The sequence below is a fragment of the Dendropsophus ebraccatus genome, chromosome 5 (genome assembly GCF_027789765.1).
Source record: "Dendropsophus ebraccatus isolate aDenEbr1 chromosome 5, aDenEbr1.pat, whole genome shotgun sequence".
Lineage (NCBI taxonomy): Eukaryota > Metazoa > Chordata > Amphibia > Anura > Hylidae > Dendropsophus > Dendropsophus ebraccatus.
The window spans coordinates 162,004,921-162,021,495 of NC_091458.1; the positions used below are offsets into that span (position 1 = coordinate 162,004,921).

General features: G+C 45.7%; 1 protein-coding gene across 3 annotated transcripts in view; it reads right to left on the minus strand.

The window, feature by feature from the left end:
- Window positions 1–16,575, minus strand: part of CLTC (clathrin heavy chain) — a 70,322-nt gene that overhangs the window by 43,609 nt on the left and 10,138 nt on the right. For all 3 annotated transcript variants that reach the window (XM_069971803.1, XM_069971802.1, XM_069971804.1), the window contains exon 2: window positions 5,269–5,476. In XM_069971803.1, the coding sequence (XP_069827904.1) occupies window positions 5,269–5,476 (208 nt within the window). The remainder of the gene's footprint in view (window positions 1–5,268; window positions 5,477–16,575) is intronic.

Below are 16,575 nucleotides of genomic sequence, written 5' to 3' on the forward strand. Positions count from 1 at the left end.
ATGTAGTATCACACTATACTGTAGAGGAGATACAAGACAGCCAGGCACTGCATGCACTTCATTATTACAGGTGTTTATTGGTAAAATAACCACTCTGATTGGTTGGATATCCTAGACATTCACAAGTGCCGTATAGTGAGCCTGTCTGTGGCATTGTAAAGACAACCTATCATCTAATTGTCCCTATTATAAAAGCAAACCTTACCTTTAGTTTATTTATAAGGATACAGACTGCCTTTATAATCCGTATATAATTTACTTAATCCGGTGCTGTATCATCAGGCACCGCCATCTTGGTGACATCACAGCGTTCCACGCTGGAATGCAGTATCACCACCAAGCCGTGATGTTGTACAGCGTACAGCTTACAGCAGCGGGACACAGGATGAGCTAAAGTATTAGATACGGACTGTAATGGTTGTCTGTATCCTTATAGAGTAAGGGACAGGTAAAGGGACACTTGGTGATCTCACGCTATCCAGCTGTGTGTTACATTGACATGCCAGGAAGTTCTAGGCTTGGAGCAATTATTATTTTTTTTTTAAGAGCCTGCATGAGTCCACAAGGAAAATATAAATATATATATATTTATATTAACCAGGGGCACAAAAATAATTAATGGATCATATTTAGGAAAAAAAAAATAACAGTGATTAGAAGAGAAAACCAAAACACCCCACGTGATTGGTTCTCTAAGTATGGTCATACGTTACAATGGTCCAGGAAAGACCATTGCATATTAAGGATATTGTAACCTATGGGATGACTTTAGTTTGCACCCCTGTACAGTTCCTTTCCCCCATGGATCTGAGCACTTCCTGGTTACCTCTCTAAACTGTGACCCTGCTGTTACCAGGCAACCATGCAGACACTTTCCCACAATCCTCCTTGTTTACTTACACAGTGGAGACCAATAGCCAATACTGCAGCTAAACTAGGTACGCCTGACCACGGGTCATAACCAAGGGCCACAGGTTATCAGAACAAAATTGGGCGCATAGGAGATGGCCAGGTACGTATCTTAACATTTTCAGAAATTCTTCTATATTTGAAATAGGCCCAATTCCCCCTAATGCATCAGTTTAGGCCTATTCTTCATAGAATTATTCATCCAGAGTTGGTCTCGTGACTATGAGGGTAGATGTGATGCCATACTGTTCACCTCTATGGCCTATGGCTCTGCATTCACGCAGCGGAGGATGTGGCAATGGCCTACTTAACGCATTAGCTGACAGGCTGTAAAGGGTAACTATCATTTGTCACAGTCACATGTCAGAGGTTTGTATGGGTTGATATCCACATGCCGAGACCCCCGCCGATCACTAGAATGAAGGGGCAGAAGCGCTCAGCAGACACACTCTGCCCCTTCCTCTCCGCTCTCACTGCAGGCTACTGAATCGTAATGGAGCCTATGGAACTCCTGGACGGAATTCATCTCCGGATAGCAAAAAAGATGGAGGGGGGCTGAGCGCTTCTGCCTCTTCAGTCTGGTGATCGGCGGGGGTCTCAGCACCCGGATCCCCACCAATACAAAACTCTGACATGTTGCTATGACAAACGAGTCTTACCCTTTAAACATACCTTACTTGTCCGTGCCCGGCAGCTAATCGGTAAAGTAGGCCGCAGCTACATTCTCACAACGGAATGACAATCCGCTGCGACAATGGCGAACCACAGGTCATAATGGTACAGAAAATCGCAGCGGATTACACCGTAAAACTCACAGTGCGAAATCAGCCGCCATACTGTACGTGTGAAGCAACTAAATCCTTAGCTAAGGCTGTGTGTGAGAATGGATGGGAGGTGTATAGCCAGGGCAGTGTGCACAGCGACGGAGCAGGTGTGACAGATCTCGCACAGGTGGGACAATGCTCACGTGCTCAGGATCAGTAGCTTTCAATGGAAATCTACAAAACACCAAGGAGCGACTAGAGGGGGCAGGAGCAGAGAGCCCAGCCTCCTCACATGTTTCCTTACACACATCAGTCATTTCTTTGCCTCGGTCAGTGCAGGGGGTCTGGACAGGCACATTGGGGTCTCGTCAATACATTATGTAAAAGCATATGAGAGGGTAGATAAAGCACACTAAGGGGAGACACTACAAGAGAGACATTGGAAAAGTCACTTTCCAGCTAATAAAAAGCTCACAATTGTTTCTGCTTCATGTCAATTAGCGACTGATCAATACTAGAATTGTATTTAACCCTTGAGTGAATAAGTGGTAAGCGGCCGGCAATATGCTGGGCGGGGAGGACGTCTTCTACACATGACTGAACAATTGGTGTCAGAAACAACGGCTTCAGCTTTTTATATGCACAGGAGCGTGACTTCTACAATGTAAGAGGAGATAACTCACCATCTGCATACACACAAGAAGCATTAAATGTAACAAAAAGCAATGCAAAATTAAAGAACTTTCAGAAAAAAACAGCATGTTGTAAAGCAAGAACATTATATTATTTTAATTAAGAAAACACAGACAGGCTTTTCCTAAGTGTCCCGGGGTCAGTAAGAGGGCAGGTGAGAGCGGCATGGTGGGCACCCAGGTGGGACCGTTCCCTGTGCTACTCTCACCTGTACTATTACAGCCAGGAAGGGACACGTTATGCGGGAGGTGCTCCCTTCATTTCTGCCCTGGTAGTAAGCTTGTGTGTACACTCACCAAGGACGGCCGCATTCTCCGCAGCACGGTGTTCTCTCCATGTTATGATGCCGCTCAGATCCCATTGGTGCTCATACGGCTTCTTCTCTGACAATCCTGAATCTACGACGTTTCTGACAAGTCAGGAATCACTCACTGACTTCTATGCATCTCCATGAGAGCGCTATCATACGATGTAAGACAGTGACCTCCAGCCTTGGCAGACTCGGGACAGTCAGAGAAGACACATGAGCGCCAGCGGGACCCGAATGAAGCCAAAACACAGAAGCATCACAGCACTGCTGGAAAGCAATCCGCCTGGCGAGTGTACGCACGAGCTCGCTGCCCGCTGCCATGGCCACAATAACAAACATTCAGAATGCATTTTAGTATTTCCATTAGAACCACTGGAGTCCCCGAGTAGTTGGGAGCGGCTGGAATATGGTCAAGAGCAACTAGCAGCAATAATACTCTGTCAAAGCAGCTACATGTAATAAGAAGCGATACGGAGATACATGCTGTCAGTAGAGGGCGCCCTTCTGGGGTCGGGATCCCACCACATCCCTTCAGGAGCCGTGCACTGGTAACGGGGGACATTACAGCCAGTGCCCAGTAACCTAGCACATATAGCTGTAGTGTAGTGACGGGACCAGCAGCGGGACCGGACACATATGTGAAGGAGATATATATATATATATTATAGTGACAGACGCCCCCAGACATGTATGTGCAGGAGATTAAATATATATTTATATATATATATATATATATATATATATATATATATATATATATATATATATTTATATTTATATTATAGTGACGGACGGCCCTGGACATGTATGCGCTGCTTACACAGGTATATAGATAGGTATATACTTTCTAGCCCTGGAGACCAGGCACATGAATCCATTACAGTGTGATGTACAAGTGATCATCCATCCTACTAACACTCTAGAATAAAACTCCACTGGTAACATTAAAGGGGAACCCTTCCACACCAGCTTCTGGGCAATACAGGCTGAACAGCTACTTGAGGTGAGACACTTGCGCTCGTCCGGGATGGAAGCAGCTAATACACTGGAGGAAAGCTGCTGGTATTGCCCATGAGGTGGTGTGAACTGTTATATATATATATATTATATTATATATGTTCTGTCTGACAGCTTTCCTTTAAAAATGTATCAGAAATCCTTCTAACAAAGGTTACCTTAAAGGGGTGCTCCATGTGCTAAAGGCTTCCAAATAAGCTGGGGCCCAAAATTTATAGAGATTTGTAAGTCTTCCAGTACTTATCAGATGCTGTATGTCCTGCAGGAAGTAGTGTATTCTCTCCAGTCAGTTCCTGACATGTACAAAGGTGTCAGCAAAAAGTGTGTCAGACTGGGAAGAATACACCACTTCCTACAGGACATATAGCAGCTGATATGTACTGGAAGACTGGAGAGAATGCACCACTTCCTGCAGGACATTCAGCAGTTGATATGTACTGGAAGACTGGAGGGAATCCCCCACTTCCTGCAGGACATATAGCACTATTTATGAGGTAACCAAGTGGAGCAAAAGCACAATGACAGCCGCCTTGTAAGATGCTGAGAATTTTGTGGGAACAGCATGTGCCCGAAATGTATGAATTCAAAGTCCTGAACACTGATAATACAATACACTGGGGGTGTGACGTGTCTACTCCAGGAGTCGCTTACTCCTTGTTCAATACCATCATGCATAAATCAGACGCGCCTAAGCACCATACATTTCAAATTTCTTCAACTGTACTTATATTTTTGCAGCCTGAGAAAGGGGGAGGGATTCCTCCAAAACGTAGCGCGACTACGCCAGCTACAGGCCTCTCCTTCACCACGGAGGTCTCTGCCTAAAGCAACGGACACTGGAAGACCAGGAGCGCCGATGCAAGGCGTGAAGACGGGACTCCCAGAAAGTGTCCGCACTCGGGGTGGTGTGAATTGTTCGATTATTATTTTTGCAAAGTTTGTAAACGTTTGAAAAATATAAATACAGTTAAAGAAATTTGAAATGTACGGTGCTTAAAGGGAACCTGTCACCCCCGTGCCGGGGTGACAGGCTCCCGACCCCCCGTTAGAGACCCCTATACTTACCTCATCCCGCCGGGTCCCGCTTCTGGATTCGGTCGGGTCCCGGAGATCTCAGCCGCTGCAGCCCGGCGCGCGCGCTGACAGATGAGTCCAACACCCATAGAGAATGAAGGAGCGCTGGACTCTCCTGTCATTCTCTATGGGTGTTGGACTCATCTCTCAGCGCGCGCGCCGGGCTGCAGCGGCTGAGATCTCCGGGACCCGACCGAATCCAGAAGCGGGACCCGGCGGGATGAGGTAAGTATAGGGGTCTCTAACGGGGGGTCGGGAGCCTGTCACCCCGGCACGGGGGGTGACAGGTTCCCTTTAAGCGTGTCTGATTTATGCATGGTCGAAATGTATGAATCCCAACAACAAAAGGGAAATCATTTTAAAGGGATACTCCAGAGAAACTCCATGGTGGACGTACACAGGCAGCTCCACCAGAGCTGAGGAAGTGGCTGCAGTAACTGCTATCAGGGCCGTCACACACCTGACTAGTACAGACAGGGAACACTCCGATAGGACACCTACCTTTCAGTGCTATAACTTTGCTGGCAGGATTCATGATGGCGTTATCAGCAGATATAGGCCGGCGGATAGGATTGCTGGGGTCGTTCATATCAATGATAACTACTTGGGCCTGTTCTCCCACCTTCTCCCTGATGCAGATGAACTTGTCGGACTCCATGGTCAGCGTACTGAAGCCAATGTTAGCCGGGTTAATACCCAGATTCTGGAGCTAAAAACAGAAAAAGAAAAAAAGCAGTCAGCATTGCTGGTGGAGCGCTGGGATGTTAGAAGATACAAATACAGTCAAAAACTGCTTAAAGCCGGTGTGTGAACATACACTTACATCTCTCCATTCTGAGCTGTTCGTAATGTGAGCTGGGCAGAACCCTCCGGATAAAGACTTCTCTCTAATGGCCCCATATCCCCAATCTGCTAAACCAACGCTCGCTTACCAATCACATGGCTCAATTATCATGCAGCAAGGGCAGCATATATATCATTATTGATGTCCATGCAGCCCATGCTGTGTGTATATATTTCATTAGTGATGTCCATGCAGCCCATGCTGTGTGTGTATATACATTGTTACCGATGTCCATGCAGCCCATGCTGTGTGTATATATTTCATTAGTGATGTCCATGCAGCCCATGCTGTGTGTGTATATACATTGTTACCGATGTCCATGCAGCCCTTGCTGTGTGTATATTTATATATATAATTTTGTTAGTGGTGTCTGTGCAGAACGTGCTTTGGTGTAAAATAATGAAGATGTATACCCCGGTGTCCTCGGGCCTTCTCTGTGGGATTCCCCAGTCACTGACTGCGGTGCTGTTTGGTCTCCGCAGTGCCAGGCTCCTCAGCCAATCACCGGCCGAGACGGGACAGCACCGCAGAAGTGACAGCTGCATCTGCGGAGACTGGGGAATCCCATAGACACGGTCTGAAGACATTGGGGGAGCCGGGACAGGTAAGTAATCAGCAGCCATCGGCCGCACAACCTGCTAATATGGTTTCTGAACTACCGGGTTATTATTGTCTTGAGGTCTATAAATGTTCATTATACAGGGATATACACTTCTATCATAGTGGAGATAAGTGGAATCCATGCTGCTATTTGTACAGCGGGCAGCAGATGGTATTCTTACTGGATGGCTTATACACCACTGGATCCTATCAGGACAGATTTACCTTAAATAATCACAACAAAAAAGGAACCATCTGTTATCTGCAAGAAGATGTAAAGGAAAGCTAGCCAGTGATGTCTGACCCCGACGCCACGTGTGCAAGCTCTGCAACGCATGTACTGCTGGGAAATAGAGGGAATTCTGAGGAATAAATATTACACATCTATATATATATACACACACACACAAACACTGCAATGTAGCCGTCCCCAACCACCATGGTGTCTAGTTCGGGGGTCTTTCTCCCACTGTCGGTATTTTAAATAAAAGGCAGTAGTATGTCTGCAGAGTGGCGGAGAGTCAATGTGGTGTGGCCAAGCTTATCCGTGCCCTAGGCCTCCAACGCCTCTCACCCCACATGTATCCAGCCCAGGGACATGCTGAAAATGGAGAGAGGCGCCACAGGCCTAGGGCATTGATACTCTAAGCCCCGCCCCATTGACTGCCCACCGTGCTGCAGAAATAAAATTACTTAGTCCCCAAAATACCGGCACCAGGAAAAAAAAACCAAAGAGTTATTAGTACACAGCGCAGGACATAATAAAGGTGTCCGTGGGTTTGCTGGCAGCTTCAGGCTCACAGAATACACGTTAGGGCCGGCTGAGGCTTTATTGGCCACCATTTGTAGGTGACCACCCAGAGACATGGTGACTGGCTCCATCATTTATTTTACTGCCACCACTCAAATTGGGATATCGTGGGCAGATGCGGCTACGGCATACAGGAACCTGCTCTGGCTTTACATGTGAAGATAGCACGGCCAAACACCACAGTGCCCAACCACAGCAACTCATGGTAAACTAATGTGGCCGTCAGGGATCCTGCTGCAGAGCTCCATAGCATAGACGCGGCAATGGGGGTGGGAGGTGACAACACTCCTAACCTCCTGACTTTAGCCATTTTTTTCCATTAAATTAAGAATCTGAAAATGTGCTGACAAAGATTCTTCCACTATTTTCCCTAAAGTTGTCAGCAGATTGAGGCAGAGCGGCGGTGTAAGGAAGGACACCGAACTGCTGACCACATTATTTTACTTCAATATTCAACAACAGGATGTTCACTATTGTTCTCAGCGGATTTCCCAATGTATTGCACAAATCTAAACCCTCAAGAGCTGCGACAACTCAGAGGCCTTGTACTACAACCATCGCATGGGTATATATGGGAGGAAGCAGGGGATCTCTATAGCAGGTACACCAGTCAAATCTTTTCACACAACAAAGAACGAAATACAGTCGAGACGGTGATGAGTCCGGACATTCACTGATGTGTGTGAAATAGAAACTGGTGTAAACTTCCCACAGCGGCCAATCACAGCTCAGCTTTCACTTTACCAGCGCTGAGCCGTGATTGGTTGCTCTGGTGAAGCTGCGGCTCTATGTTCCTACCACCTTCACTATTTAACTATCCCCACTTTTCAGGCAAGGTGAAAAAAGGGTAAAGAAGTGATAAAAAACATGGTGGAAGCCATCTTATGGTGTGCTAAGGCTGAGAGATTTATCCGACAGATTATTGAAGCCAAAGCCTGGAACAGACTATAAACAGGCAACAGGTCATAAAGACTGAGATTTCTCCTCTTCTCACATCCATTCCTGGCTTTAGCATCAATAATCTGTCAGCTGAATATTAACTGGTGCGATTCCCATTAAACTGTTATGGTGCATTTACACAGACAGATTATCTAATACTTTTCTTTATTCCCCAGTGCCTTTAAGTGATTGTGTGACCCAGACCAGGGATGAGGAACCTTCAGTCCCCAAGCTGCTGGGCTGTCCAGGCATGACGGCAATTGTAGTTTTACGGGAGGCCTGTAGACATAGGAATAAAAGCCTGGGAGGATCCTATTCACTTAGATGGCAGAGTTTGCTAGGCCTGCTCTATGAGCGGCCGATCTCACTGTGTAGGGGGGGGGGGGGGGAGCTGTGCCAAGCACCTATGGTGAATGCTCCAATTCCACTAGCGATGCCCCTCACTTCAATCCTGCGGTACAGATACTAGTGAGAAGGAAGTGTTGGCTTATGTTAGTGGTCAGATGAAAAACAAGATTTTGGATTCAGAATATAGATAGTAAAAAAGGAAAAAAAACACCTAAAATATTGTCTTTTTTATATATATCAGTCCACAATATAATCAGTCTATTCCTGAAGAGACCTCCCTCTACGGGGGATGTGTCGTGAGAATAGAACCTAGTATTAAAGGGGTTAGTCAGGGTTTACATTTTTTTATATATAGTGGCTGTCCTGTTGGTTACCATAATAAGCATGTTATACTTACCTCTCTGCGCTTTCCCACTGCAGCTCCACTACCAACTTGCCTCAGGAGTGAGAGCCCACTCAGCCAATTACTGGGCATAGGGCTGTCCCGTCTCAGTCAGTGATTGGCTGAGTGGGCTGTCACTTCTGAGGCAAGTTTGTCTGCAGGGGGCGGGGAATTCCAGCGTAGGGGAGCGCAAAGAGGTAAGCATAACATCAGGACAGCGTAGGGGAGCGCAAAGAGGTAAGCATAACATCAGGACGGCGTAGGGGAGCGCAAAGAGGTAAGCATAACATCAGGACAGCGTAGGGGAGCGTAAAGAGGTAAGCATAACGTCAGGACAGCGTAGGGGAGCATAAAGAGGTAAGCATAACATCAGGACAGCATAGGGGTGGGCAAAGAGGTAAGAACAACATCAGGACAGCGTAGGGGAGCGTAAAGAGGTAAGAACAACATCAGGACAGCGTAGGGGAGCGTAAAGAGGTAAGAACAACATCAGGACAGCGTAGGGGAGCGCAAAGAGGTAAGCATAACGTCAGGACAGCGTAGGGGAGCACAAAGAGGTAAGCATAACATCAGGACAGCATAGGGGAGCGTAAAGAGGTAAGAACAACATCAGGACAGCGTAGGGGAGCGTAAAGAGGTAAGCATAACATCAGGACAGCGTAGGGGAGCGCAAAGAGGTAAGCATAACATCAGGACAGCGTAGGGGAGCGCAAAGAGGTAAGCAAAACATGTTTATTATAGTAACAGGGTAGAGATTATATATTAAATCTAAATGCCAACTAACCCCTTTAAACAAAGTAATTAGCATAAAGTGCTAAAGTTCATTATTTTCCATAATGTAATGATAAAAATTAAACTTTCATATATTTTAGAATTATTGCACACCAACTGAAATATTTCAGGTCTTATTGTTTTAATCCTGATGATTTTGACATACAGCTCATGAAAACCCGAAAATCCTATCTCAAAAAATTAGCCTATCATGAAAAGGTTCCCTAAACCAGCTATTAACCTAATCATCTGAATCAACTAATAACTCTAAACTCCTGCAAGAGATGCCTGAGGCTTCTACAAACTACCAGCCTGGTTCATGACTCCAAACAGCCATCATGGGTAAGACTGCCGACCTGACTGCTGTCCACAAGCCATCACTGACACCCTCAAGCAAGAGGGGAAGACCCAGAAGGAAATGTCTGCACAAATAGGCTGTTCCGAGAGTGCTGTATCAGGGCACCTCAATGGGAAGTCTATGGGAAGGAAAAACGCTGCACAACGAGAAGAGGTGAGCGGACCCTGAGGAAGATTGTGGAGAAGGACCCATTCCAGACCTTGATGGACCTGCGGAAGCAGTGGACTGAGTCTGGAGTAGAAACCTCCAGAGCCACAGTGCACAGGCGTGTGCAGGAAATGGGCTACAGAAACAGCGGCAGAAGAGCCTGACCCGGGCTACAGAGAAGCAGCACAGGACTGGTGCTCAGTGGTCCCAAGTACTTTTTTCTGATGGAAGCAAATTTTGCATGTCATTCGGAAATCAAGGTGCCAAAGTCTGTAGGAAGACTGGGGAGAAGGAAATGCCAAAATGCCTGAAGTCCAGTGTCAAGTACCCACAGTCAGTGATGGTCTGGGGTGCCATGTCAGCTGCAGGTGTTGGTCCACTGTGTTTTACCAAGGGCAGGGTCAATGCAGCTAGCTGTCAGATTTTGGAGCACTTCATGCTTCCATAGGCTGAAAAACTTTATGGAGATGATGATGTCATTTTTCAGCATGACCTGGCACCTGCTCACAGTGCCGAAACCACTGGTAAATGGTTTACTGACCATGGTGTTAGTGTGCTCAATTGGCCTGCCAACTCTCCTGTCCTGAACCCCATAGAGAATCTGTGGGATATTGTGAAGAGAAAGTTGAGAGACGCAAAAGACCCAACACTCTGGATGAGCTTAAGGCGGCTATCAAAGCATCCTGGTCCTCCATAACACCTGAGCAGTGCCACAGGCTGATGGCTCCATAACACCTGAGCAGTGCCACAGGCTGATGGCTCCATAACACCTGAGCAGTGCCACAGGCTGATGGCTCCATAACACCTGAGCAGTGCCACAGGCTGATGGCCTCCATAACACCTGAGCAGTGCCACAGGCTGATGGCCTCCATAACACCTGAGCAGTGCCACAGGCTGATGGCCTCCATATCACCTGACCAGTGCCACAGGCTGATGGCCTCCATAACACCTGAGCAGTGCCACAGGCTGATGGCCTCCATATCACCTGAGCAGTGCCACAGGCTGATGGCCTCCATAACACCTGAGCAGTGCCACAGGCTGATGGCCTCCATACAGGCTGATGGCCTCCATAACACCTGAGCAGTGCCACAGGCTGATGGCCTCCATAACACCTGAGCAGTGCCACAGGCTGATGGCCTCCATAACACCTGAGCAGTGCCACAGGCTGATGGCCTCCATAACACCTGAGCAGTGCCACAGGCTGATGGCCTCCATATCACCTGAGCAGTGCCACAGGCTGATGGCCTCCATAACACCTGAGCAGTGCCACAGGCTGATGGCCTCCATAACACCTGAGCAGTGCCACAGGCTGATGGCCTCCATAACACCTGAGCAGTGCCACAGGCTGATGGCCTCCATAACACCTGAGCAGTGCCACAGGCTGATGGCCTCCATAACACCTGAGCAGTGCCACAGGCTGATGGCCTCCATAACACCTGAGCAGTGCCACAGGCTGATGGCCTCCATAACACCTGAGCAGTGCCACAGGCTGATGGCCTCCATAACACCTGAGCAGTGCCACAGGCTGATGGCCTCCATAACACCTGAGCAGTGCCACAGGCTGATGGCCTCCATAACACCTGAGCAGTGCCACAGGCTGATGGCCTCCATAACACCTGAGCAGTGCCACAGGCTGATGGCCTCCATAACACCTGAGCAGTGCCACAGGCTGATGGCCTCCATAACACCTGACCAGTGCCACAGGCTGATGGCCTCCATAACACCTGAGCAGTGCCACAGGCTGATGGCCTCCATAACACCTGAGCAGTGCCACAGGCTGATGGCCTCCATAACACCTGAGCAGTGCCACAGGCTGATGGCCTCCATAACACCTGAGCAGTGCCACAGGCTGATGGCCTCCATATCACCTGACCAGTGCCACAGGCTGATGGCCTCCATAACACCTGAGCAGTGCCACAGGCTGATGGCCTCCATAACACCTGAGCAGTGCCACAGGCTGATGGCCTCCATAACACCTGAGCAGTGCCACAGGCTGATGGCCTCCATAACACCTGAGCAGTGCCACAGGCTGATGGCCTCCATAACACCTGAGCAGTGCCACAGGCTGATGGCCTCCATAACACCTGAGCAGTGCCACAGGCTGATGGCCTCCATGCCACATTGCCGCATCCCACGCAGTCATTTCTGCAAAAGAATTCCCCACCAAGTATTGAGGGCAGAACTCAACATAATTATTGGAAGGTTGACTTTTTTTTTAAATTAAAAACACTTCTTTTATTGGTCGGATGAAATATGCTAATTTTTTCAGATAGGATTTTTCAGATGAGCTGTATGCCAAAATCATCAGGATTAAAACAATAAAAGACCTGAAATATTTCAGTTGGTGTGCAATGATTCTAAAATATATGAAAGTTAAATTCATTACATTATGGAAAATAATGAACTTTAGCACTATATGCTAATTTTTTGAGAAGGACCTGTATTTTAAGATATTCCCTTAGAAACACATAGGAAAATCTAACAGGTTTCAGTATCTGCCTCTAATAAGAATAAGTGCAGGTCCTTTAGGTCAGTATTCTCTAATGGGGTATATAAGCCTATAAGCCTGAGGGAGAGGGGGGGCAGTTAGGTTTCTACAGGGATTATATGGGAATTCTCGGTCTTCTTTAGGTTACACTTTAGTCACACGTCAGGACTCATTCTGAAGGACGTATATATTTTCCCATCATACAACTGATGCTGTGGATAGTGGCCACATCAATATCATGCATCTATGTGCTCGGGATGGATTTCCTTAGGGACTAGCATGACCTTGTTTCCAGCAGAATATCTATATGCGTTCCGTCAGCTTAAGAAGGGCCCGGAAGCTGATGTGTAATGTGGAAAAGCCATAATGTCACAGGCAGAAGGATTTATAAATGGCTTTCTCTGGAAATGTATATGAAGCAGTGGGCAATGGTTTGTGCCGCCTCAGCAGAACCTGAACAATGTCATACTTCAATGTTATACAGACAAAGGGATGAAACCACAAATGTAATGATTGATCTGGGGTGAGCAGATACACAGCGACACACATATATATATATATATATATATATATATATATATATATATATATATATATATATATATATATATTAGATATATAGACCAATCTATATACCAATCACTATAAGGCCAATCTTCAGTCATGGACACTAAGGGCCCTATTCCATGGGCCGATCAATAATGTAAACGAGCTCTGCTAGATCGCTGCTCGATTACTGGGCCTATTTCACGGCCCGATGATTTAGCAAGGGCTGCAGGGACATCGTTACCGATGTCCTTGCAGCATACATTACCTAGCAGGGCTTCTCCTCCGCTCCATCTTCATCCCGGTCCCACGTGCAGCATCAACTCCAGAGCGGCCTGGTTAAGCTGTCAGACTGCTCAGCCAATCACTGGCCACAGCGGTCCCGGCCTGTGATTGGCTGAGCAGTCTGACAGCTACTGCTGCATGTGGGACCGGGATGAAGACGGAGCGGAGGAGAAGCCCTGCTAGGTAATGTATGCTGCTTGAATCGTCGGTTACCTGTCGCACATCACTATTCCATGCAGCGATGCTCGGTGGGTGACCAATGATTTTAGGTTTGGGCCTAAATAAACGATCAGCCAAGGACACAATCATCGGCTGATCGTTTTCCCTATTCCAGGAGGGATAATCAGCCGAATCGATTATGGCTCCGTGGAATAGGCCCCTAAAGGAGCTGCTGAAGCTTAAAAACAACATGACAACCTTCTTCCAGAAACAGGCCCCCTGGTGTCCTCAGTTTGGGTGTGGTGTAGGAAGCTCAGTTCCATTTGAGTAGAGCTGAATTGTGATACCAAACACAACCTGAGGACAGGGGGGTGTTGTTTTTGCAAGTAGCTGTAATTTTTCTAGTCCTGGAAACCCCCCTTTAAGGCCATGTTCACACACCGTATTTTTACACAGTATTTTTCAACCAAAACCAAGAACGGATTAAACACACAGAAAGGCTATGTTCACACACTTGAAATTTTGTGGATGGCAAATAATGTCTGTTCTTTCAAAACAACCTCCATTGTTTTGAAATAACAGCCATTATTTGCCATTATAGCGGCCATCCCCTCAATTTCAACAGTGTGTGAGCATTGCAAAAATACTGCATGTGAACATAGCCTAAAGCTGAATTATAAATGATGTCACAACAGAACCTCCGCTCTTACTCTCGGTCTTGTATTATTTTACATAAGGAGGTGTATCTATTGTCATCATGTGACCTGCACAGAGTTGGCTTACAGATGTGATCTTGCTATAACCATGACAGGTAAATGGCCTCGCCGCTCCAGCTCCGGCCCTAGGCAGAGGCCAACGCCCAATTGTGTCAGAGATGTGGGGTTAGCTGACCCCAACAGCACCACTATAGTTATCAAAGAATTAACATTCTATTCTGATTACACAGAAAGGACCTGCAGTCACCCCCGCCCCCCACCACCCAAATAAACAAACAAGAGCTTGCCAATGAAGTAGTGTAGGGTTCGCTGGTTACAGCCTTGATGCATCCTTTCCTTCTGACACTTGTGGGTTTTTTGTTTCTCTGACACTTCTGGCATCATGGTAATCTCTCACTTATTGGCTACAGGTCCTCTGAAATCCTCTGAAATCTGTTTTTGCCATTTTAATAAAAGTTGCCTAATTACTATACTAATTATATATATATATATATACACACAGTAATACCTCGGTTTTCGAACGCTTTGGAACTCGAACTGCTTGGTATGCGAACGACAATTTACCCACAAGTCGTGTTTGGAATTCGCCAAAAGAAGAAAAAAAGCTGAACACCATAATAGCGCACACCTCCAAAAATAGAATATATAATCAAATTTTATTGATACATGATTTCAAACAACACCAAAAACAAACAAAGAAACACCATAGCAGACATGATTAAAAACAATTAAAAAACCATATAGGTATATAGGCAATCCAAGGAGTGAGAGGATATGATAGCCCTCTCACTAACTCAGGTTAACACCGGAACAAACTATCTCATCTCATGGTCAAAACCAACATGTATGGACAATTTAACTTATTGTGCAATAAAATATATAAACTAGCGTCACATAATTCATATAATATAATGTCACTGCGGTGACGACACGCGTTGGGTCTCAGTCAGGACACCGGTTCTCATGGTCATAGGGTGATCAGACTATAACTGTTTTGTCATCTGTGCTTATTTTTCTGGCGTATCATGATAATTTTTTCTATTTTTTGGCACTTGAGCACTTTATAGGACAGCACTTTATTCTATTTTATTGTTATCTTATATTTTTGTGATAGATTCGATACACTAATAGAGGGTTTTATTGCATTATCTGTGATATTTGGGTTCTGTTTTACACGGTTGAATATTACATTATATTATATGAATTATGTGACGCTAGTTTATATATTTTATTGCACAATAAGTTAAATTGTCCATACATGTTGGTTTTGACCATGAGATGAGATAGTTTGTTCCGGTGTTAACCTGAGTTAGTGAGAGGGCTATCATATCCTCTCACTCCTTGGATTGCCTATATACCTATATGGTTTTTTAATTGTTTTTAATCATGTCTGCTATGGTGTTTCTTTGTTTGTTTTTGGTGTTGTTTGAAATCATGTATCAATAAAATTTGATTATATATTCTATTTTTGGAGGTGTGCGCTATTATGGTGTTCAGCTTTTTTTCTTCTTTTGGTGGTTTGATATATTTGGACACCAAGCTGCACCCCCATTGACATTTAGTGGAGCTCCCTCTTTCTTTGTTGTTTTTCAATGTGTTTGGAATTCGAACTTTGCTCGGTTATTGAACGTTTTTGCGAGCGTGGATGGTGGGTTGTACCTGGCGAGTTAAGCAGTGGCGAGGCTTCACATACAGTACAGTGCTGTATAAGAGTTCTGGAGTGTATATACAGCACAGCAGTAGTAGTAGTACAGTCAGTGCACCACCATCTCCAATCCTGTACTGTATAATACTGCTGGAGTGCATATACAGTACAGTAGTAGTACAGGCAGTGCACCACCATCTCCCATACATTACACTGCTTGGATGGGGGGGGGGATGATATACAGTAAAGGATGGGTGAGGAGTTGGTGACTACTGGACTATAATTGCTGGTTCTGATGAACATTTCTTATGTTTAATGTCCTGTACAGTATATATAGTGCTGCTCTGTCCTGTACAGTATATATAGTGCTGCTCTGTAATGTACAGTATATAGTGCTGTTCTGTAATGTCCTGTACAGTATATATAGTGCTGCTCTGTAATGTACAGTATATAGTGCTGTTCTGTAATGTCCTGTACAGTATATATAGTGCTGCTCTGTAATGTCCTGTACAGTATATATAGTGCTGCTCTGTAATGTACAGTATATAGTGCTGTTCTGTAATGTCCTGTACAGTATATATAGTGCTGCTCTGTAATGTACAGTATATATAGTGCTGTTCTGTAATGTCCTGTACAGTATATATAGTGCTGCTCTGTAATGTCCTGTACAGTATATATAGTGCTGCTCTGTAATGTACAGTATATAGTGCTGCTCTGTAATGTCCTGTACAGTATATAGTGCTGCTCTGTCCTGTACAGTATATATAGT